Source organism: Salvelinus fontinalis, chromosome 12 (genome assembly GCF_029448725.1).
Source record: "Salvelinus fontinalis isolate EN_2023a chromosome 12, ASM2944872v1, whole genome shotgun sequence".
Lineage (NCBI taxonomy): Eukaryota > Metazoa > Chordata > Actinopteri > Salmoniformes > Salmonidae > Salvelinus > Salvelinus fontinalis.
The window spans coordinates 56,959,908-56,984,033 of record NC_074676.1 but is presented as its reverse complement, the minus strand read 5'-3'; the positions used below and the strand labels follow the sequence as shown (position 1 = coordinate 56,984,033).

At 46.0% G+C, this 24,126-nt stretch overlaps 1 protein-coding gene across 1 annotated transcript in view; it reads left to right on the top strand.

The window, feature by feature from the left end:
• Positions 1–23,531, top strand: part of inpp5d (inositol polyphosphate-5-phosphatase D) — a 67,028-nt gene extending 43,497 nt beyond the window's left edge. Inside the window, exons 13-27 of the mRNA XM_055941143.1 lie at positions 593–710; positions 2,341–2,437; positions 2,878–3,016; positions 5,622–5,730; positions 8,584–8,672; positions 9,545–9,626; positions 9,737–9,826; positions 10,016–10,126; positions 15,917–15,996; positions 16,119–16,206; positions 18,770–18,916; positions 19,010–19,076; positions 19,175–19,417; positions 19,923–20,392; positions 23,077–23,531. Coding sequence (XP_055797118.1) covers positions 593–710; positions 2,341–2,437; positions 2,878–3,016; positions 5,622–5,730; positions 8,584–8,672; positions 9,545–9,626; positions 9,737–9,826; positions 10,016–10,126; positions 15,917–15,996; positions 16,119–16,206; positions 18,770–18,916; positions 19,010–19,076; positions 19,175–19,417; positions 19,923–20,392; positions 23,077–23,126 — 1,980 coding nt within the window. The 3' untranslated portion in view covers positions 23,127–23,531. The remainder of the gene's footprint in view (positions 1–592; positions 711–2,340; positions 2,438–2,877; positions 3,017–5,621; positions 5,731–8,583; positions 8,673–9,544; positions 9,627–9,736; positions 9,827–10,015; positions 10,127–15,916; positions 15,997–16,118; positions 16,207–18,769; positions 18,917–19,009; positions 19,077–19,174; positions 19,418–19,922; positions 20,393–23,076) is intronic.
• Positions 23,532–24,126: the final 595 nt, after the last annotated feature.

The following is a 24,126-nucleotide window of genomic DNA, read 5'->3' as shown; positions in this document are numbered from 1 at the left end:
CTGAGGACAAGGCTTAATCTGAGAACAAGGCTTAATCTGAGAACAAGGCTTAATCTGAGAACAAGGCTTAATCTGAGGACAAGGCTTAATCTGAGAACAAGGCTTAATCTGAGGACAAGGCTTAATCTGAGAACAAGGCTTAATCTGAGGACCAGGCTTAATCTGAGGACAAGGCTTAATCTGAGAACAAGGCTTAATCTGAGAACAAGGCTTAATCTGAGAACAAGGCTTAATCTGAGGACAAGGCTTAATCTGAGAACAAGGCTTAATCTGAGGACAAGGCTTAATCTGAGAACAAGGCTTAATCTGAGGACCAGGCTTAATCTGAGGACAAGGCTTAATCTGAGTCCGGGAAACCACCCCTTAAAGTATAGTTACTTACTCCTGATTTCTACACTGGTATTAGGTAGGTTACACATTACAACTAATCTCGTCCACCAGCCAGGCTGTATATGTGGTTGCAATTAAGCCTTGGGACATTACATTTAAACAAGTGACAGTGACTGTCAGATTGTAATAGAATTCACCATTTTAAAAAAAAAAGATAAATATGTGTTTTAATTGTAATTATCCTGTGTTATATTTTGTTCAGATAGCCATCCAAACCCTATGGAACATCCGCATCGTTGTGCTAGCCAAGCCAGAGCACGAAAACAGAATCTCACACATCTTCTCAGACAGCGTTAAGACAGGGATCGCCAACGCACTGGGTAAATCCCATCAGCTCACTGCAGACCTATCGGCTTACTGCAGAATCATCCACCCACTGCAGACTCATCCACTCACTGCAGACCCATCCACCCACTGCAGACTCATCCACCCACTGCAGACCTATCAGCTCACTGCAGACCCATCCACCCACTGCAGACTCATCCACCCACTGCAGACCTATCAGCTCACTGCAGAATCATCCACTCACTGCAGACTCATCCACCCACTGCAGACTCATCCACCCACTGCAGACTCATCCACCCACTGCAGACTCATCCACCCACTGCAGACTCATCCACTCACTGCAGACTCATCCACTCACTGCAGAATCATCCACCCACTGCAGACTCATCCACTCACTGCAGACCCATCCACCCACTGCAGACTCATCCACCCACTGCAGACTCATCCACCCACTGCAGACTCATCCACCCACTGCAGACTCATCCGCCCACTGCAGACTCATCCACCCACTGCAGACTCATCCACCCACTGCAGACTCATCCACCCACTGCAGACTCATCCACTCACTGCAGACTCATCCACTCACTGCAGACTCATCCACTCACTGCCGACTCATCCACCCACTGCAGACCCATCCACTCACTGCAGACCCATCCACCCACTGCAGACTCATCCACTCACTGCAGAACCATCCACCCACTGCAGACTCATCCACTCACTGCAGACTCATCCACTCACTGAAGACCCCTCCACTCACTGCAGACCCATCCACCCACTGCAGACTCATCCACTCACTGCAGACTCATCCACTCACTGCAGACTCATCCACCCACTGCAGACTCATCCACCCACTGCAGACTCATCCACTCACTGAAGACCCCTCCACTCACTGCAGACCCATCCACCCACTGCAGACTCATCCACTCACTGCAGACTCATCCACTCACTGCAGACCCATCCACCCACTGCAGACCTATCAGCTCACAGCAGAATCATCCACTCACTGCAGACTCATCCACTCACTGCAGACCTATCAGCTCACTGCAGAATCATCCACCCACTGCAGACTCATCCACTCACTGCAGACTCATCCACCCACTGCAGACTCATCCACTCACTGCAGACTCATCCACTCACTGCAGACCTATCAGCTCACTGCAGACTCATCCACTCACTGCAGACTCATCCACTCACTGCAGACTTATCCACTCACTGCAGACTCATCCACCCACTGCAGACTCATCCACTCACTGCAGACTCATCCACCCACTGCAGACTCATCCACTCACTGCAGACCCATCCACCCACTGCAGACTCATCCACTCACTGAAGACCCCTCCACTCACTGCAGACCCATCCACCCACTGCAGACTCATCCACTCACTGCAGACTCATCCACTCACTGAAGACCCCTCCACTCACTGCAGACCCATCCACTCGCTGCAGACTCTTTGGCCCAATTTCCCGGACACAGATGAAACCTAGTCCTGGTTTAAAATGCATGTGCAATGAAGATTCTCCGATGAAATGGCTTTTTAGTCCAAGACTAGACTTAATCTGCGTCTGGGAAACTGGCCCTCTTTTTATTAACAACCTAGACGATGAAAGGCACAAACAGTAGAGAGGCCTAACTTTACATCCATGTTGTTTTTCTTTATGTTCCAGGAAATAAGGGAGCAGTGGGTGTGTCCTTCATGTTCAACGGTACTTCCTTTGGCTTTGTCAACAGTCACCTGACTTCGGGGAGCGAGAAGAAGCTCAGGTGAGCTACAGGGATTAAAAATGGCTGACAAATTACGTATTCAGAATGTAACAATCCTCAAGCATTTTAAATAGTTCTGACCCCTAGAAACCAGTTTATGTTGAAAGCAAAACGGAGTTAAATCAAAAAGTGTATTGATTCCACTGACACAATATCAGAATGTTTAGCATCTCCTCAAAATGCCTCTAAACTCTTACAAGTTTTTTCGGGTTGTTTATGCTCCAGTATTATTTAGGATGTCTGTTGTTATTTGTGGCCTGTCTGCTCTATTTCTTGAGTAGCCTTTAACTGGTTCTGTTCATTTCTGTTTGATGAAAAAAGGAACACAAAGATATGAGTCTGCATATTGCAAAAATAGCTAAATGTGAGAAAAGAAGATACCATATCTCAACTACTTGAAAGCAAGACATTTATTTTCTCAACATTTATTCTCTTACCAGACGCAACCAAAATTATGTCAGCATCCTACGTTTCTTGAATCTTGGAGATAAGAAACTGAATCCGTTTGACATCACACATCGATTCACTCATCTGTTCTGGCTTGGGGATCTGAATTATCGAATTGAATTGCCATCCACAGTAAGTTGAACTAGCATAGCAGTTAACGTTGGATGTGGAGATTGTATTGTGATGAATTTGGGGGGTAGCCTGACCGGGACTCTAACCTGGGTCCAGCGACTGTCAACTCAACCGTTATGCTAAGAGATCTGAACCTTTTGAAGAGGTTGGGTTGGGTTAAGGTTGCTACAGTATCAACAACTCTCAACTGCTTTATCGACTATCAACAACTCTCAACTGCTCTATCGACTATCAACAACTCTCAACTGCTCTATCGACTATCAACAACACTCAACTGCTCTATCGACTATCAACAACTCTCAACTGCTCTATCGACTATCAACAGCTCTCAACTGCTCTATCGACTATCAACAGCTCTCAACTGCTCTATCGACTATCAACAGCTCTCAACTGCTTTATCGACTATCAACAGCTCTCAACTGCTTTATCGACAACTCTCAACTACTTTATCAACAACTCTCAACTGCTTTATCAACAACTCTCAACTGCTCTATCGACAACTCTCAACTGCTTTATCGACAACTCTCAACTGCTTTATCAACAACTCTCAACTGCTCTATCGACAACTCTCAACTGCTTTATCGACAACTCTCAACTGCTCTATCGACAACTCTCAACTGCTCTATCGACAACTCTCAACTGCTTTATCGACAACTCTCAACTGCTCTATCGACAACTCTCAACTGCTCTATCGACTATCAACAACTCTCAACTGCTCTATCGACTATCAACAACTCTCAACTGCTCTATCAACTATCAACAACTCTCAACTGCTCTATCGACTATCAACAACTCTCAACTGCTTTATCGACAACTCTCAACTGCTTTATCGACAACTCTCAACTGCTCTATCGACAACTCTCAACTGCTCTATCGACTATCAACAACTCTCAACTGCTCTATCGACTATCAACAACTCTCAACTGCTCTATCGACTATCAACAACTCTCAACTGCTTTATCAACAACTCTCAACTGCTCTATCGACAACTCTCAACTGCTTTATCGACAACTCTCAACTGCTTTATCAACAACTCTCAACTGCTCTATCGACAACTCTCAACTGCTTTATCGACAACTCTCAACTGCTTTATCGACAACTCTCAACTGCTCTATCGACAACTCTCAACTGCTTTATCGACAACTCTCAACTGCTCTATCGACAACTCTCAACTGCTTTATCAACAACTCTCAACTGCTCTATCGACTATCAACAACTCTCAACTGCTCTATCGACTATCAACAACTCTCAACTGCTCTATCAACTATCAACAACTCTCAACTGCTCTATCGACTATCAACAACTCTCAACTGCTCTATCGACAACTCTCAACTGCTTTATCGACAACTCTCAACTGCTCTATTGACAACTCTCAACTGCTCTATCGACTATCAACAACTCTCAACTGCTCTATCAACTATCAACAACTCTCAACTGCTCTATCGACTATCAACAACTCTCAACTGCTCTATCAACTATCAACAACTCTCAACTGCTCTATCGACTATCAACAACTCTCAACTGCTCTATCGACTATCAACAACTCTCAACTGCTCTATTGACTATCAACAACTCTCAACTGCTCTATCGACTATCAACAACTCTCAACTGCTTTATCGACAACTCTCAACTGCTTTATCGACAACTCTCAACTGCTCTATCGACTATCAACTGCTTTATCGACAGCTCTCAACAGCTCTATCGACTATCAACAACTCTCAACTGCTCTATCGACAACTCTCAACTGCTTTATCGACAACTCTCAACTGCTCTATCGACAACTCTCAACTGCTCTATCGACTATCAACAACTCTCAACTGCTCTATCGACTATCAACAACTCTCAACTGCTCTATCGACTATCAACAACTCTCAACTGCTCTATCGACAACTCTCAACTGCTTTATCGACAACTCTCAACTGCTCTATCGACAACTCTCAACTGCTCTATCGACTATCAACAACTCTCAACTGCTCTATCGACTATCAACAACTCTCAACTGCTCTATCGACTATCAACAACTCTCAACTGCTCTATCGACTATCAACAACTCTCAACTGCTCTATTGACTATCAACAACTCTCAACTGCTCTATCGACTATCAACAACTCTCAACTGCTTTATCGACAACTCTCAACTGCTTTATCGACAACTCTCAACTGTTCTATCGACAACTCTCAACTGCTCTATCGACTATCAACAGCTCTCAACTGCTCTATCGACTATCCACTGCTTTATCGACTATCAACAACTCTCAACTGCTCTCAACCACTGCTGGTCTAAATCTGTATTCATGTGCTTATTGAATGTGTTGTTACATACCAAGTAAGTAAGCGTAAGCAAGCAAGTTGTTACTTGGACACACACACACTTGTGTAAAGGACATGGACCAGAGGAGTGCACTACTTATTTATTTACCCAAAGGCCCTGGTCTACAGCAGTTCACTAATATAGGGATGAGCGTGCCATTTGGGACAAAGCCAGCATGCAGTTCCTGTTCCCTATTTCTCTAGCAGCAGTTCGGCTAAATGGAGACAGTGCTGTGCTGATGACATCACCGGGCAGGAAGAGAGAGCAACTACTTTGCATTGTGTTCCCTTAACAGGAAGCCGAGAGCATCGTGACCAAGATCAAACAGCAGCAGTACCAGGAACTGCTGTGTAGAGACCAGCTCACCATTGAGAAAGGAGAGGGGAAGATATTCCTACACTATGGTAAGACAAGGCCACTAGCAACATACTAGTAAATTAGCAGCAGTACCAGGAACTGCTGTGTAGAGACCAGCTCACCATTGAGAAGGGAGAGGGGAAGATATTCCTACACTATGGTAAGACAAGGCCACTAGCAACATACTAGTAAATTAGCAGCAGTACCAGGAACTGCTGTGTAGAGACCAGCTCACCATTGAGAAAGGAGAGGGGAAGATATTCCTACACTATGGTAAGACAAGGCCACTAGCAACATACATTCTGTCATAGCTAACTATGCCTAAAGTAAATTAAACTTCACTAGGCTATATGATGTGTATGGAAAAATGTGAGGATGAAATTGGTGGTCATTGATAAGTGATTTTGATGAAAGTAATGCATTTCTATGCCAAAGCCATGGTCATTGAATGGGCACAACTAGCCATTGAGTGAACACATCTACAGCATGTTAGCCTTGGTAAACTATAGGCTAGCTAGCCCCAGAGCCATGACTTTAGCTAGCACTAGCAGAGAGTAAACTATAGGCTAGCTAGCCCCAGAGCCATGACTTTAGCTAGCACTACCAGAGAGTAAACTATAGGCTAGCTAGCCCCAGAGCCATGACTTTAGCTAGCACTACCAGAGAGTAAACTATTGGCTAGCTAGCACCAGAGCCATGACTTTAGCTAGCACTACCAAAGAGTAAACTATAGGCTAGCTAGCCCCAGAGCCATGACTCTAGCTTGCACTACCAGAGAGTAAACTATAGGCTAGCTAGCCCCAGAGCCATGACTCTAGCTAGCACTACCAGAGAGTAAACTATAGGCTAGCTAGCCCCAGAGCCATGACTCTAGCTAGCACTACCAGAGAGTAAACTATAGGCTAGCTATCCCCAGAGCCATGACTACCTAGCCCTATCAGAGAGTAAACTATAGGCTAGCTAGCCCTACCAGAGAGTAAACTATAGGCTAGCTAGCCCCAGAGCCATGACTCTAGCTAGCACTACCAGAGAGTAAACTATAGGCTAGCTAGCCCCAGAGCCATGACTCTAGCTAGCACTACCAGAGAGTAAACTATAGGCTAGCTATCCCCAGAGCCATGACTACCTAGCCCTATCAGAGAGTAAACTATAGGCTAGCTAGCCCTACCAGAGAGTAAACTATAGGCTAGCTAGCCCCAGAGCCATGACTCTAGCTAGCCCTACCAGAGAGTAAACTATAGGCTAGTTAGGCTAGGTAGCCCTACCAGATAGTAAACTATAGGCTAGCTAGCCCCAGAGCCATGACTACCTAGCCCCAGAGCCATGGCTCTAGCTAGCCCTACCAGTAAACTATAGGCTAGCTAGCCCCAGAGCCATGACTCTAGCTAGCTAGCACTACCAGAAAGTAAACTATAGGCTAGCTAGCCCCAGAGCCATGACTCTTGCTTGCACTACCAGAGAGTAAACTATAGGCTAGCTAGCCCCAGAGCCATGACTCTAGCTAGCACTACCAGAGAGTAAACTATAGGCTAGCTAACCCCAGAGCCATTACTCTAGCTAGCCCTACCAGAAAGTATTTATGCTCACAAGAGCCATGACTCTAGCTAGCCCTACCAGAAAGTACTTATGCTCACAAGAGCCATGACTCTAGCTAGCCCTACCAGAGAGTAAACTATAGGCTTGCCCCAGAGCCATGACTCTAGCTAGTCCTACCAGAGAGTATTTATGCTCACAAGAGCCATGACTCTAGCTAGTCCTACCAGAGAGTATTTATGCTCACAAGAGCCATGACTCTAGCTAGTCCCACCAGAGAGTAGACTATAGGCTTGCCCCAGAGCCATGACTCTAGCTAGACCTACCAGAGAGTATTTATGTTCACAAGAACCATGACTCTAGCTAGTCCTACCAGAGAGTAGTTATGCTCACAAGAGCCATGACTCTAGCTAGTCCCACCAGAGAGTAGACTATAGGCTTGCCCCAGAGCCATGACTCTAGCTAGTCCTACCAGAGAGTATTTATGTTCACAAGAACCATGACTCTAGCTAGTCCTACCAGAGAGTATTTATGTTCACAAGAACCATGACTCTAGCTAGTCCTACCAGAGAGTATTTATGTTCACAAGAACCATGACTCTAGCTAGTCCTACCAGAGAGTAGTTATGCTCACAAGAGCCATGACTCTAGCTAGTCCTACCAGAGAGTATTTATGCTCACAAGAGCCATGACTCTAGCTAGTCCTACCAGAGAGTATTTATGCTCACAAGAGCCATGACTCTAGCTGGTCCTACCAGAGAGTATTTATGCTCACAAGAGATGTGACTCTAGCTGGTCCTACCAGAGAGTATTTATGCTCACAATAGCTTATGCTTTTGTCATGGACATGGTATTGTGCCAAATGTAGCCTTCTTGAAGTTGAGTTCACCACAACATGTAACAAGATGTAAAGAAAGTTGAGTTCACCCCAACATGTAACAAGATGTAGAGAAAGTGTGAGTGAATGAAGATTATGTTTACATTATTTTGTCTATATTCTGTCTGTATATTGTTAATTTTATTCTTTTTTTTTGTTTGCCTTTACCTCCCTTATCTCACCTCATTTGCTCACATTGTATATAGACTTATTTTTCTTTTATATTATTGTATGTGTAACTCTGTGTTGTTGTATGTGTCGAACTGCTTTGCTTTATCTTGGCCAGGTCGCAATTGTAAATGAGAACTTGTTCTCAACTGGCCTACCTGGTTAAATAAAGGTGAAATAAAAATAAATAAATAAATAAAATTGTAAGACAATGTCAGCACCACTTCACCAGGTCAAATTCCTGGTACATGTAATTGACAAATAATGGTGATTCTGACACCTCTCTCTCTCTCTCTCTTTTTAAAAATGTAATCTCATCACAGATGAGGAGGAGATCACGTTCGCGCCCACGTATCGTTTCGAGAGAGACACACGCGAGAGATATGCCTACACCAAGGCCAAAGCCACTGGGGTAAGTTTATCGTGTATGTTTCCTGAGATGCTGTATGGCACAGGTGGCCCTCATACAGTAGAGAAAATAAGCAAATATCTGAGAGCACAAGTCCACAGCTTCGCTGTTTATTATTTTACCTTGTAGAGGTAGCCACTAAACAATGGCTGAGTCCCAAATGGAATCCTATTCCATACATAGCCCAGGGGCTCTGGTCAAAAGTAGTGCACAATAATAGGGAATAGGGCTCTGGTCTAAAGTAGTGCACTATGTAGGGAATAGGGCTCTGGTCTAAAGTAGTGCACTATATAGGGAATAGGGCTCTGGTCTAAAGTAGTGCACTATGTAGGGAATAGGGCTCTGGTCTAAAGTAGTGCACTATATAGGGAATAGGGCTCTGGTCTATAGTAGTGCACTATGTAGGGAATAGGGCTCTGGTCTATAGTAGTGCACTATATAGGGAATAGGGCTCTGGTCTAAAGTAGTGCACTATGTAGGGAATAGGGCTCTGGTCTAAAGTAGTGCACTATATAGGGAATAGGGCTCTGGTCTAAAGTAGTGCACTATGTAGGGAATAGGGCTCTGGTCTATAGTAGTGCACTATATAGGGAATAGGGCTCTGGTCTAAAGTAGTGCACTATGTAGGGAATAGGGCTCTGGTCTAAAGTAGTGCACTATATAGGGAATAGGGCTCTGGTCTATAGTAGTGCACTATATAGGGAATAGGGCTCTGGACTAAAGTAGTGCACTATATAGGGAAAAGGGTTCCATTTGGGACACACAGGGTCTCTGAAACCACTATTAGAAAGACGGCATGGTCTTAGATAGGCCTGCCATCAAACCAATGCTGACTTTTCCCTAACGACTGAAATATAAATTCTTCTCCCTCGCAGACTAAATACAATCTACCATCATGGTGTGATCGTGTTCTACGGAGGTCCTACCCCTTGGTTCACGTGTTCTGTCAGTCATACGGTGAGACTACTTGCGATGATAATTGATTTAATTGCAATTAACGAACAAAATATGTCTCATTTTAGCGAAATGTTATTACCGATGATATAATTTTGCAACCTCTCTTGTAGGGTGCACCAATGACATTATGACCAGTGACCACTCTCCAGTTTTCTCCACGTTTGAAGTTGGAGTGGCATCACAGTTTGTCTCCAAGCACGGTACAGTTTCTAACTTCACTAGACAACTACACCGTACTGGCTGTGTGACTAACGCACGTGTGTCTGACATCACTGTATTTGACGAAATGATCTACCCTCAGAAGAAGACGTTCTAGTGGTTTTTCCGAGCGCAAATCTATGGACAAAAGACAACTGCCTTTCCAATTGTTTTTCTATCTTTCTTTCCAGATCCCAACAGTGTGTCTCAGGGTGGGATCAAGTTCATGAACTGTGTTGCCACCCTCATGACAAAGTCCAAGACCAAGTTCTTCATCGAATACCACTCCAGCTGCTTAGAGAGTAAGACTAGGCTACTTCCTTATTCCATCTGACCTCCGGGGATCATGGGATAACACTAAAAAACATATCAAGCGCTCCAACTGAACTGGAGCCTAACTCACAGTGACTCCACACTAGCCTGAGTGCTATAGTACGAAGCAAACTAGACCTACTCAGGCTTTTATAAAGCTAGCCCGCTTCAGTTAGCTTCACATTCCAGATCAGGCTTCTTTTTTTTAAATTGTATTTATTTATTTCACCTTTATTTAACCAGGTAGGCTAGTTGAGAACAAGTTCTCATTTACAACTGCGACCTGGCCAAGATAAAGCAAAGCAGTTAGACACATACAACAACACAGAGTTACACATGGAATAAACAAACATACAGTCAATAATACAATAGAGAAAGTCTATATACAGTGTGTGCAAATGAGGTAGGATAACGGAGGTAAGGCAATAAATAGGCCATAGTGGCGAAATAATTACAATTTAGCAATTAAACACTGGAGTGATAGATGTGCAGAAGATGAGTGTGCAAGTAGAGATACTGGGGTGCAAAGGAGCAAAATAGATAACAGTATGGGGATGAGACAGTTGGATGGGCTATTTACAGATGGGCTATGTACAGGTGCAGTGATCTATGAGCTGCTCTGACAGCTGATGCTTAAAGCTAGTGAGGGAGATATGAGTCTCCAGCTTCAGTGATTGTTGCAGTTCATTCCAGTCATTGGCAGCAGAGAACTGGAAGGAAAGGAGGCCAAAGGAGGAATTGGCTTTGGGGGTGACCAGTGAAATATACCTGCTGGAGCGCGTGCTACGGGTGGGTGCTGCTATGGTGATCAGTGAGCTGAGATAAGGCAGGGCTTTACCTAGCTAAGACTTATAGATGACCTGGAGCCAGTGGGTTTGGCAACGAATATGTAGCGAGGGCCAACCAACAGGTAGCAATGGTGGGTAGTATATGGGGCTTTGGTGACTAAACGGATGTGATAGACTGCATCCAGTTTGCTGAGTAGAGTGTTGGAGGCTATTTTGTAAATGACATCGCCAAAGTCAAGGATCGGTAGGATAGTCAGTTTTACGAGGGTATGTTTGGCAGCATGAGTGAAGGATGCTTTGTTGCGGAATAGGAAGCTGATTCTAGATTTTTTGGATTGGAGATGTTTAATGTGAGTCTGGAAGGAGAGTTTACAGTCTAACCAGACACCTAGGTATTTGTAGTTGTCCACATAATCTAAGTCAGAACCGTCCAGAGTAGTGATGTTAGACAGGCGGGCAGCGAGCATGCATTTAGTTTTACTTGATTTTAAGGGCAGTTGGAGGCCACGGAAGGAGAGTTGTATGGCATTGAAGCTCATCTGGAGGTTAGTTAACACAGTGTCCAAAGAAGGGCCAGATGTATACAGAATGGTGTTGTCTGCGTAGAGGTGGATCCGAGAGTCACCAGCAGCAAGAGCGACATCATTGATATATACAGAGAAAAGATTCGGCCCGAGAATTGAACCCTGTGGCACCCCCATAGAGACTGCCAGAGGTCCAGACAACAGGCCCTCCGATTTGACACACTGAACTCTATCAGAGAAGTAGTTGGTGAACCAGGCGAGGCAGTCATTAGAGAAACCAAGGCTATTGAGTCTGCTGATGAGAATATGGTGATTGACAGAGTCGAAAGCCTTGGCCAGGTCGATGAAGAATGCTGCACAGTATTGTCTCTTATCGATGGCGGTTATGATATCGTTTAGGACCTTGAGCGTGGCTGAGGTGCACCCATGACCAGCTCTGAAACCAGATTGCATAGCGGAGAAGGTACGGTGGGATTCGAAATGGTCGATGTCTGTTTGTTAACTTGGCTTTCGAAGACCTTAGAAAGGCAGGGTAGGATAGATATAGGTCTATAGCAGTTTGGGTCTAGAGTGTCTCCCCCTTTGAAGAGGGGGATGACCGCAGCAGCTTTCCAATCTTTGGGGATCTCAGACGATACGAAAGAGAGGTTGAACAGACTGGTAATAGGGGTTGCAACAATTTCAGCAGATAATTTTAGAAAGAGAGGGTCCAGATTGTCTAGCCCGGCTGATTTGTAGGGGTCCAGATTTTGCAGCTCTTTCAGAACATCAGCTATCTGAATTTGGGTGAAGGAAAAATGGGGGAGGCTTGGGCAAGTTGCTGTGGGGGGCGCAGGGTTGTTGTCCGGGGTAGCCAGGTGGAAAGCATGGCCAGCCGTAGAAAAATGCTTATTGAAATTGTCAGTTATCGCGGATTTATCGGTGGTGACAGTGTTTCCTATCCTCAGTGCAGTGGGCAGCTGGGAGGAGGTACTCTTATTCTCCATGGACTTTACAGTGTCCCAAAACTTTTTGGAGTTTGTGCTACAGGATGCAAATTTCTGTTTGAAAAAGCTAGCCTTTGCTTTCCAAACTTCCCTGAAAAGTTGCATATCGCGGGGGCTATTCGATGCTAATGCAGTACGCCACAGGATGTTTTTGTGCTGACCAAGGGCAGTCAGGTCTGGAGTGAACCAGGGGCTATATCTGTTCCTGGTTCTAAATTTTTTTAGTGGGTCATGCTTATTTAAGATGGTGAGGAAAGCACTTTTGAAGAGCAACCAGGCATCCTCTACTGACGGAATGAGGTCAATATCCTTCCAGGATACCCGGGCCAAGTCGATTAGAAAGGCCTGCTCGCTGAAGTGTTTTAGGGAGCGTTTGACAGTGATGAGGGGTGGTCGTTTTGACCGCAGACCCGTTACGGACGCGGTTTTATAAAGCTAGCCAGCTTCAGTTAGCTTCACATTCCAGATCAGGCTTCATCCATACTACGATGGTGGATAATGCTTGTCCTTCTGCTGATAACTCTAGCGGGCTTGTAACTGTGTGTGCAGGTTGCACAGGGGCACCGGACCAAAGATGGTACAGTATGAAGATAGGCAGAAACTGCTTCTCCAATAGAAATCCCCGATCACTCTTGTAGGCGATGTCATGGCGACGTTGGCTAGCTATGGTCATGCACAGAAACACGTCATCGGGTCTAACGGTCGACTCTCGCCGAACTGCGCATGTGCAGGCCGTCAAATCCTTCGATATAACGTTTTTGACTAAAATTGACGTGTCTCAATTTCACGAGGTTGGAGTCATAACAAGTTCCACTACTTAAGAATCTAGGTTTTGCCTTTAGAGTTCAAGAAAATGAACAATTAAGAAAAAGACGTCACTCCTCTCATTGACTTCTCAAATCCCAGTCTGTTTCTCAAGCGTTCCCAGAAGCCTCGTGATGTTGCGCCTCTGGGTTTAGAAACTCTGTTGGCCGAACTCTTCGTTGAGACAAAAAACATCACTTCATGGACAAGTCAGCGCCACATTTTAATTTGTGACGAAATCAAAATGAAAGAAAAGGGATCTTGCAAATTCACCAGACTATGGTGTGACTTTTAGAAGTGCCGTCTTTATTTTCTTACTTATTGTTAATGCCGTCTTCGGTGTGCTTATGGGGAGGCAGGTAGCCTAGTGGTTAGAGCGTTGGGCCAGTAACCGAAAGGTTGCTAGATCGTCTTTGGTGTGCTTAACAACGAACAACAATAAACAGAGTCAGCCCTGAGTTAGCCTATCCTGGACCAGGTTAGTTCTGAATGCAGGATAAACAGAGTTAGCCCTGAGTTAGCCTGCCCTGGACCAGGTTAGTTCTGAAGGATTCGTTGCCATAGAAATGTACCTGGCTAAAAGGCGAGCAACATTCCTATGATCGGTTATCCCGAGATGAACTCAGAGTTGTCGTGACGTTGTATTAGTTAACGTGGCGACTGTTGCTCATCGAATGATTACAAGTTTCTAATTACGTGATTAACTGAATCAAGCAATTATTAACTCATTAACCTGGGGCACCATGGGAAAACTAGTTTTTATTGAGTTTCTATTTCCCAAATTAACTCAAAGAATATCAGAATATCGATTTTACCACAGCCGCTAATTAACCAGTTGCCTCTAACAGTCTCGTTCTGAACGTCATATAGCCCGGGATTCTGCACGGACTCGGGTCTCACTAATGAATTCGCACCACACCAATCTTAGTTGAATGTTTATTTACTAAAAAGCTAAAATGATGATAAAAGATACACATACACAAAACACATTCTAAGCTATTGATTAGAACTTAGTATAACGGGCCAACACACTAGGGCGCGTGTTACCCAAAATGGTGATTTAAAAGAGAGAGAAAGAGAGAGATTACACGAGAGGAATATACATTTGGGTGAAATTGTCAACTATGCTCATTCTAACCCTAGTCTTGCCCCAAACTGCCGCTGTTATGAGTCAGAATATAATGATGTTATTACTTGTGGAAGGTCTCCGTGGATTTTCCCGCGTGGACCGTTCAAGCTGCTCAATGACGCACTTCTCCTGCGCACCTCTCTAGGTGTCCTCACGATGTCCGTGTCCTTTGGCTTTACTGGCCTGTTCCTTTGTCCTCGCTCTGGAAGGGGTCTGCGGAGGACAGATAGCTCTGTAGCTCAGAGCTCACAGCGTAAAGATGAAAGAGTGTAGATACCACGATTCGATGGGGAGTGGAGGCTAGGTGGTTCGGCTTGAATACACCCGCTTAGACCGCTACTCATCCTTAGCTTGGGTAGAAAAAGATTTCTTTGTCTTCAAACTTGTTGCGTTTTGGGTTCGTTGACCTTTTAGACCTTTGGCTGCAGCTCGGGTCACTTAGTCTCCTCTGTTAATTCTGCACTCACAGGTTTTATACCCTCGGGTCAGAAGTGGGCGTTACCGCCTTCAGGGCAATTCTCTGGGCGTACCAAGTTTGAGGGGCAAGGTATAGATTTTACTCAAATCCAATTTTAGACAACTAACTTCACATTTCATCTCTACCGAAACATTCTCTTTGATTTGGACATTTTCCACACAACGTACAATGTATAAACATCAAGCATATACGAGGAAAACTCTTAACGTTACAATATTTTCATAATAACGTAATCTATTAACCTTTAATAACAAAACAAAAATGACATACATTTTCATATTCCATCTATCGTCATGACCACCATTGTAGTTGACGGAAACCATTGTTCCAAAGTCCCTTTATTGCATGTTTAAAGTTCTGAGGCTGGTTCTCCATAGTGAGAGGGAATGTTTTCTGTGGCCTCAGAATTACCATGGGTGTGAGGGGTCATAAAACCTCCACATCTTCAGACCCTTAGATCTCTCCTCATCTGTTGGGGTTGAGAGATAATCTGTAGGGTTGTGGTCTCCTGTAACCTGACCTGATCAGGACAGTCATGACAGAGTTGACCAAAGCTACCTTGCTAACTCCTCAAACCCGCTACGTAGTATATAGCCCCTCAACCCGCTACGTAGTATATAGCCCCTCAACCCGCTACGTAGTATATAGCCCCTCAACCCGCTACGTAGTATATAGCCCCTCAACCCGCTACGTAGTATATAGCCCCTCAACCCGCTACGTAGTATATAGCCCCTCAACCCGCTACGTAGTATATAGCCCCTCAACCCGCTACGTAGTATATAGCCCCTCAACCCGCTACGTAGTATATAGCCCCTCAACCCCGCTACGTAGTATATAGCCCCTCAACCCGCTACGTAGTATATAGCCCCTCAACCCGCTACGTAGTATATAGCCCCTCAACCCGCTACGTAGTATATAGCCCCTCAACCCGCTACGTAGTATATAGCCCCTCAAGGTCCCAGATCTGTTTGTCTTGCCATCTCTTACTATTCATAGTCATGCCAAACTGGATTTGGCTATACAGCACAAACAGATCTGGGACCAGCCTAACTGCACACATCCTGTCCATAGAATTCGTCAAGAGCTCAGAAGGAGAGAACCAAGATCACTCAGATGGGAACATCAAGGTTCGGTTTGGAAACCAAGTTGAGGTAAGTTGACATTTTGAAGCTTCTTTCAAGTACAAATACTAGGCTAATTGTCTTACAATATGGTGTATTTGATGCAGTAGAGTTGTTGAGTGTTCTGAAAAACCTGTCGTGTCTTTTTAAAGCTCATCCCTATCATCTCAGACCCAGAGTATTTGTTGGATCAGCACATTCTCCTGTGTGTCAAGTCCACAGACTGTGATGAATCCTATGGTGAGGAAGTAGGGCAACTGTGGGCTGAAATGGAAAGACTCGTTTTTTAGAATGACACAGACCACATTTTGGGCTGGTGTATAATACTAGTCTAGGTCTGTGACTCTTGATCATCTAGTTCTGTCATCATCTAGCTCTGTCTTGTCTTCGTCGAGCTCTATCTGTCTTCATCTAGCTCCGTCTGTCTTCGTCAAGCTCTGTCTTTCTTCGTCAAGCTCTGTCTGTCTTCGTCAAGCTCTGTCTGTCTTCGTCAAGCTCCGTCTGTCTTCGTCAAGCTCTGTCTTCATCTAGCTCTGTCTTCATCTAGCTCTGTCTTCATCTAGCTCTGTCTTTCATCGTCTAGCTCTGTCTTTCTTCTAGCTCTGTCTTTCTTCTAGCTCTGTCTTCATCTAGCTCTGTCTTCCATCGTCTAGCTCTGTCTTCATCTAGCTCTTTCTTCATCTAGCTCTGTCTTCATCTAGCTCTGTCTTCATCTAGCTCTGTCTTCATCTAGCTCTGTCTTCGTCTAGCTCTGTCTTCGTCTAGCTCTGTCTTCGTCTAGCTCTGTCTTCGTCTAGCTCTGTCTTCGTCTAGCTCTGTCTTCATCTAGCTCTGTCTTCATCTAGCTCTGTCTTCATCTAGCTCTGTCTTTCTTCGTCTAACTGTCTTTCTTCGTCTAGCTCTGTCTTCGTCTAGCTCTGTTTTCATGGTCTAGCTCTGTCTTCGTCTAGTTCTGTCTTTCTTCGTCTAACTGTCTTCATCTAGCTCTGTCTTTCTTCGTCTAACTGTCTTCATCTAGCTCTGTCTTCATCTAGCTCTGTCTTTCTTCGTCTAACTGTCTTTCTTCGTCTAGCTCTGTCTTTGTCTAGCTCTGTTTTCATGGTCTAGCTCTGTCTTCGTCTAGCTCTGTCTTTCTTCGTCTAACTGTCTTCATCTAGCTCTGTCTTTCTTCGTCTAACTGTCTTCATCTAGCTCTGTCTTCATCTAGCTCTGTCTTTCTTCGTCTAGCTCTGTCTTTCATCGTCTAGCTCTGTCTTCGTCTAGCTCTGTCTTTCATCGTCTAGCTCTGTCTTCGTCTAGCTCTGTCTTTTATCATCTAGCTCTGTTTTCGTCTAGCTCTGTTTTCATGGTCTAGCTCTGTCCTCGTCTAGCTCTGTCTTTCATCGTCTAGCTCTGTCTTCGTTTAGTTCTGCCTGTCTTCATCTAGCTCTGTCTTACTTCATCTGGGGGGGACTCATTCTGATTGGCTGCGCCCATGCCCAGACATGTGAAATCTATAGATTAGGGCCTAATTCTTTTTGATTTCCTTATATGAACTGTAACTCTGTAAAATCATTGAAATTGTTGTATGTTGTGTTTATATTTTTGTTCAGAATAGTTCTGTCATCTAGCTCTCAGAGAGGAAAAGACAGCTTCTTCCAATGCTCCTCTCCTCCCCTCCTCATCTTCTCTCCTCTCTTCCTCTCCTCCTCCTCCTCTCCTCCTCCTCCTCCTCCCCTCCTCCTCTCTTCTCTCCTCCTCCTCTCCTCCCCTCTCCTCCTCTCTCCTCCTCTCCTCTTCTCCTCTCCTCTTCTTCTCTTCTCTCTCCCATCTTTTCTCCTCCTCCTCTTCCGCTCACCTCTTCTCTCTTCCTCTTCTCTCATCTTCCCTCCCTCTTCTCTCCTCCTCTCATCTTCTCTCCTCCTCCTGCTCCCCTTCTGCTCACCTCTTCTCTCCTCCTCTCATCTTCTCTCCTCCTCCTGCTCCCCTTCTGCTCACCTCTTCTCTCCTCCTCTTCTCTCCTCTTCCCTCCCTCTTCTCTCCTCCTCTCCTCTCCTCCTATTCTTCTCTTCTCTCCTCCCCTTCTCTCCTCCTCTCCTCTCCTCCTATTCTTCTCTTCTCTCCTCCCCTTCTCTCCTCCTCCCCTTCTCTCCTCCCCCTCTTCTCTCCTCCCTCCTCTCTTCTCTCCTCCTCGTCTTCTCTTCTCTCCTCCTCGTCTTCTCTTCTCTCCTCCTCCTCTTCTCTTCTCTCCTCCTCCTCTCCCCTTCTCTCCTCCCCCTCTTCTCTCCTCCCTCCTCTCTTCTCTCCTCCTCTTCTCTTCTCTCCTCCTCCTCTTCTCTTCTCTCCTCCTCCACTTCTCTCCTCCTCCTCTTCTCTCCTCCTCTCCCCTTCTCCCCTCCTCTTCTGCTCGCCTCTTCTCTCCTCCTCCACTTCTCTCCTCCTCCTCTTCTCTCCTCCTCTCCCCTTCTCCCCTCCTCTTCTGCTCGCCTCTTCTCTCCTCCTCCACTTCTCTCCTCCTCCTCTTCTCTCCTCCTCTCCCCTTCTCCCCTCCTCTTCTGCTCGCCTCTTCTCTCCTCCTCCCCTTCTCCCATCCTCTTCTCTCCTCCTCCTCTTCTCTCTTCCTCTCCTCTTCTCTCCTCCTCTCCCCTTCTCCCATCCTCTGCTCTCCTCCCTCCTTTTCTCTTCTGTCCTCCTCCTCTTCTCTCCTCCTCCTCTCCACTTCTCCCCTCCTCCCCTTCTCTCCTCCCTCCTACGCTTCTCTCCTCCTCTTCTCTCCTCCTCCTCCTTCTTCTCCTGCTCCCTGACATGGGTGTCATCCCTACAGGAGAGGGCTGTGTGGCTCTGCGAGCGGCAGAGTCCTCCTACACAGAGTTCCACGTGACGCTGACGCACCACGGCGAGCGGACTGGCACCCTGACAGGGGGTGTACAACTGCGCACCTCTGGGGGCAAACAGACCGAGAAGTTATACGGTGAGAGGCTGAGAACCAATGTCATAGTGTACCACTGATGTCTCAACAAAATAATGTTTTCTCTTGTTGCTAAACACACTCTTCCTTTTTCAGATTTCATCCAAGTGGAAAGGGATGATTCTGGCACCCCAAAAGGGAAAGGTCTGGACCACAACAGCAGGTGAGCCGTATCTCTCTTCACTCGTGGCTATTCGACAAGCTTGTGATCTCAGTTCAATTGTGACATCAGGACATCTGGTTATTTCTCCTGTTCAATAGGTTCGCTCTTCCCCATCCCATTGATATCACCAACCCCAATTACATGGGGGTGGGCTACAAGTCTGGAGGTGTGACAGACAGGGGCTGGAGCTACAGCATGTCCCCCAGATCAGGCTCCGGAGGTGGGGGTGGTGTCGGTGGGCACGGGGGCAAGGACCAGACCCATGGAAACGTCTTTCCCAAAAAGACTGTCTACGACCACAGCGCTGTGCGAAGCCCCACTGGAAAAGCAGCGGATAACGTGTACGTTAATCTAGCTCAAAGACAGAAAAACACATCTACGGCTTTATAGGTTTTCAAAACTCTTACAGGCCGGGTTTCCCGAACACAGACTGAACTCCTTTGAAATATATTTTCGGTCCAGGGCTAGTCTTAATCGGGGTCCGGGAGAACGACACTTGGTAAATTGGTGTAAAGGAATTCGTTGAGGTGGCTCGACTTCTAATATTTGGATTGTCGTTATTTAGGCATACTTGGGACTGAACAATATGGCTTCTATTATCTCACAGAGTAGACAATGTACTGAGAGTGAAGAGATTAATTGATACCTCATTGTGAGTCTGTGAAGCTGAACTCTGAATGACCTGTGTGTGTGTGTGTGTGTGTGTGTGTGTGTGTGTGTGTGTGTGTGTGTGTGTGTGTGTGTGTGTGTGTGTGTGTGTGTGTGTGTGTGTGTGTGTGTGTGTGTGTGTGTGTGTGTGTGTGTGTGTGTGTGTGTGTGTGTGTGTGTGTCTGTCCTGTCTTCCAGAGGTGAGGACGGGAAGCCAGCGGAGATGTTTGACAACCCTCTGTACGGCTCCATGGGAAAGTCTGGAGGAGGAGCTAAAGAGTCACCAGACCCTCAGTCCTCCAAGGAACACCTGACCCCTCCAGACCCCTACTTCTCCTTTCCCAAACCCTCTGACCAGGACCCTGACCGGCCCCCGGTCCCCACGCCGCGCAACCGCTCTTACACCTGTTCTGAGACCAAGCCCCAGTGTTCAGCCCCTAATTCCTTCGCCTCCCTCCACCCCCTGTCCTACACCAAGAACCCTGTGAAGCCGTCACGCTCCGATGGGGGCATGGTACTAACGGCCAATAAGCCGCCTCTGCCCATGAAGTCCCGCCCAGGCCAGGCGGAGGCCACGTCCACTAAGCCCAGAGACTACCGAGACAGCTCGGAGCTGCCCAGCAAACTCCGCCCACCTTCAAGGCCCATCCAGCCCCTCCCCAAAGAAGGTAAGACTCCAACCTCTGTTCACATATCAGGCAACCAGCCTCTGTTCACATATCAGGCAACCAGCCTCTGTTCACATATCAGGCAACCAGCCTCTGTTCACATATCAGGCATCCAGCCTCTGTTCACATATCAGGCAACCAGCCTCTGTTCACATATCAGGCATCCAGCCTCTGTTCACATATCAGGCAACCAGCCTCTGTTCACATATCAGGCATCCAGCCTCTGTTCACATATCAGGCAACCAGCCTCTGTTCACACATCAGGCAACCAGCCTCTGTTCACATATCTGGCAACCAGCCTCTGTTCACATATCAGGCATCCAGCCTCTGTTCACATATCAGGCAACCAGCCTCTGTTCACATGACAGGCAACCAGCCTCTGTTCACATATCTGGCAACCAGCCTCTGTTCACATATCAGGCATCCAGCCTCTGTTCACATATCAGGCAACCAGCCTCTGTTCACATGACAGGCAACCAGCCTCTGTTCACATGACAGGCAACCAGCCTCTGTTCACATATCAGTCAACCAGCCTCTGTTCACCTATCAGGCAACCAGCCTCTGTTCACCTATCAGGCAACCAGCCTCTGTTCACATATCAGGCAACCAGCCTCTGTTCACATATCAGGCAACCAGCCTCTGTTCACAAATCAGGCAACCAGCCTCTGTTCACATGACAGGCAACCAGCCTCTGTTCACATGACAGGCAACCAGCCTCTGTTCACATGACAGGCAACCAGCCTCTGTTCACATACCAGCCTCTGTTCACATATCAGGCAACCAGCCTCTGTTCACATATCAGGCAACCAGCCTCTGTTCACATATCAGGCAACCAGCCTCTGTTCACATATCAGCCTCTGTTCACATATCAGGCAACCAGCCTCTGTTCATATATCAGGCATCCAGCCTCTGTTCACATATCAGGCAACCAGCCCCTGTTCACATATCAGCCTCTGTTCACATATCAGGCAACCAGCCTCTGTTCACATATCAGGCATCCAGCCTCTGTTCACATATCAGGCAACCAGCCTCTGTTCACATATCAGTCAACCAGCCTCTGTTCACATATCAGGCAACCAGACTCTGTTCACATATCAGGCAAGCAGCCTCTGTTCACATATCAGGCAACCAGCCTCTGTTCACATATCAGGCAACCAGCCTCTGTTCACATGACAGGCAACCAGCCTCTGTTCACATATCAGTCAACCAGCCTCTGTTCACATATCAGTCAACCAGCCTCTGTTCACCTATCAGGCAACCAGCCTCTGTTCACATATCAGGCAACCAGCCTCTGTTCACATATCAGGCAACCAGCCTCTGTTCACATATCAGGCAACCAGCCTCTGTTCACATGACATGCAACCAGCCTCTGTTCACATGACAGGCAACCAGCCTCTGTTCACATGACAGGCAACCAGCCTCTGTTCACATACCAGCCTCTGTTCACATATCAGGCAACCAGCCTCTGTTCACATATCAGGCAACCAGCCTCTGTTCACATATCAGGCAACCAGCCTCTGTTCACATATCAGGCAACCAGCCTCTGTTCACATATCAGGCAACCAGCCTCTGTTCACATGACAGTCAACCAGCCTCTGTTCACATATCAGGCAACCAGCCTCTGTTCACATATCAGGCAACCAGCCTCTGTTCACATATCAGGCAACCAGCCTCTGTTCACATATCAGGCAACCAGCCTCTGTTCACATATCAGGCAACCAGCCTCTGTTCACATATCAGGCAACCAGCCTCTGTTCACATATCAGGCAACCAGCCTCTGTTCACATATCAGCCTCTGTTCACATATCAGTCAACCAGCCTCTGTTCACATATCAGGCATCCAGCCTCTGTTCACATATCAGGCAACCAGCCTCTGTTCACACATCAGGCAACCAGCCTCTGTTCACATATCAGGCATCCAGCCTCTGTTCACATATCAGGCAACCAGCCTCTGTTCACATATCAGGCAACCAGCCCCTGTTCACATATCAGCCTCTGTTCACATATCAGGCAACCAGCCTCTGTTCACATATCAGGCATCCAGCCTCTGTTCACATATCAGGCAACCAGCCCCTGTTCACATATCAGCCTCTGTTCACATATCAGGCAACCAGCCTCTGTTCACATATCAGGCATCCAGCCTCTGTTCACATATCAGGCAACCAGCCTCTGTTCACATATCAGTCAACCAGCCTCTGTTCACATATCAGGCAACCAGCCTCTGTTCACATATCAGGCAACCAGCCTCTGTTCACATATCAGGCAACCAGCCTCTGTTCACATATCAGGCAACCAGCCTCTGTTCACATGACAGGCAACCAGCCTCTGTTCACATATCAGGCAACCAGCCTCTGTTCACATATCAGGCAACCAGCCTCTGTTCACATATCAGGCAACCAGCCTCTGTTCACATGACAGGCAACCAGCCTCTGTTCACATATCAGGCAACCAGCCTCTGTTCACATATCAGGCAACCAGCCTCTGTTCACATATCAGGCTATCATGGTGCTAATAGCTTCTGATGTCATGTTTTTAAAGTAAGCATACCGCAGAGGGAAAGGTTCTGTACATTAAACTGGACATAGTCAACACAACATGATGAAAAGCAACATGGTCTTTCTTTCTGTTGTTGAAAACATTTCTCTTGTCCTTTTTTCGCCCCCCCCCCCCCCCCCCCCCCACAGCGCTTCATGAGACGACTCAACCCTCGAAGATGGGCCGTTCAGTGAAATGACTGTCTTGCTCCTGTCCTAGACGTTGGAGATTAGATGTTAAACGGAGGGCTAGTGACAGATGATAACTCAATACAACTTCTCACCCAGTCACTCCACTGCTCGTCCTACTGACTCTCCCTAAAACATGTTTCTGTACAAACTCCTCGTTCCCTTTTCCATACGTGTTAGGCTATATTACTGCAAGTCCATAAGACATTTTTATGAATTGTCTTCATGTCTCCTCTTTTGTCTCGTGATTTTTGTATCATTGTATCATTGTTTTGTTTTTGCACAGACGTTGACCACCACAAGAACTCTTTAGATTATAGGAATCATTTTGAAGACTTGCAACAATCTGAATGTGTCTTCCTTGTATGTGGTGTTTGGTCAAATCAGTACTATTAAACTTAAACGAATGAGACTCAGCTGCCTCTCCATTTCATTTTGATTGGGTCTATTCATTTTTCACATCTGCTTTCGACCTTCCTATCTGTATGGTAGACAGTTACAGTTACTATAGTTGAGGGTAGAGGAAGGACATCAGTAATAGATGGGAGAGGTTGAGGGTAGAGGAAGGACATCAGTAATAGATGGGAGAGGTTGAGGGGAGAGGAAGGACATCAGATGTATGTATAGTATGAATAAGCAGGAAGTAGAAGACTACGAGTTGTGTCAGGCAAGTTTTAATGACTCCAACCTAAGTGTATGTAAACTTCCGACTTCAACTGTATATACTCATTAAGTATGTAGTATACAGTATGTCAGTATGGGTGTTCGAACACAGCTTAGGTGAATCCACTACTGGTCAAAAGATCAAATCTATGAAATAACGTGTGTTAGGCAAAATTATTTGAAGAATCTCAAGTATAAAATGCATTTTGATTTGTTTAACACTTTCTTGGTTACTACATGATTCCATATGTGTTATTTCATAGTTTTGAGGTCTTCACTATTATTCTACAATATAGAAAATAGTCAAAAATAAAGAAAAATAAAGGTATACTCTTTAAAAAAAGTATG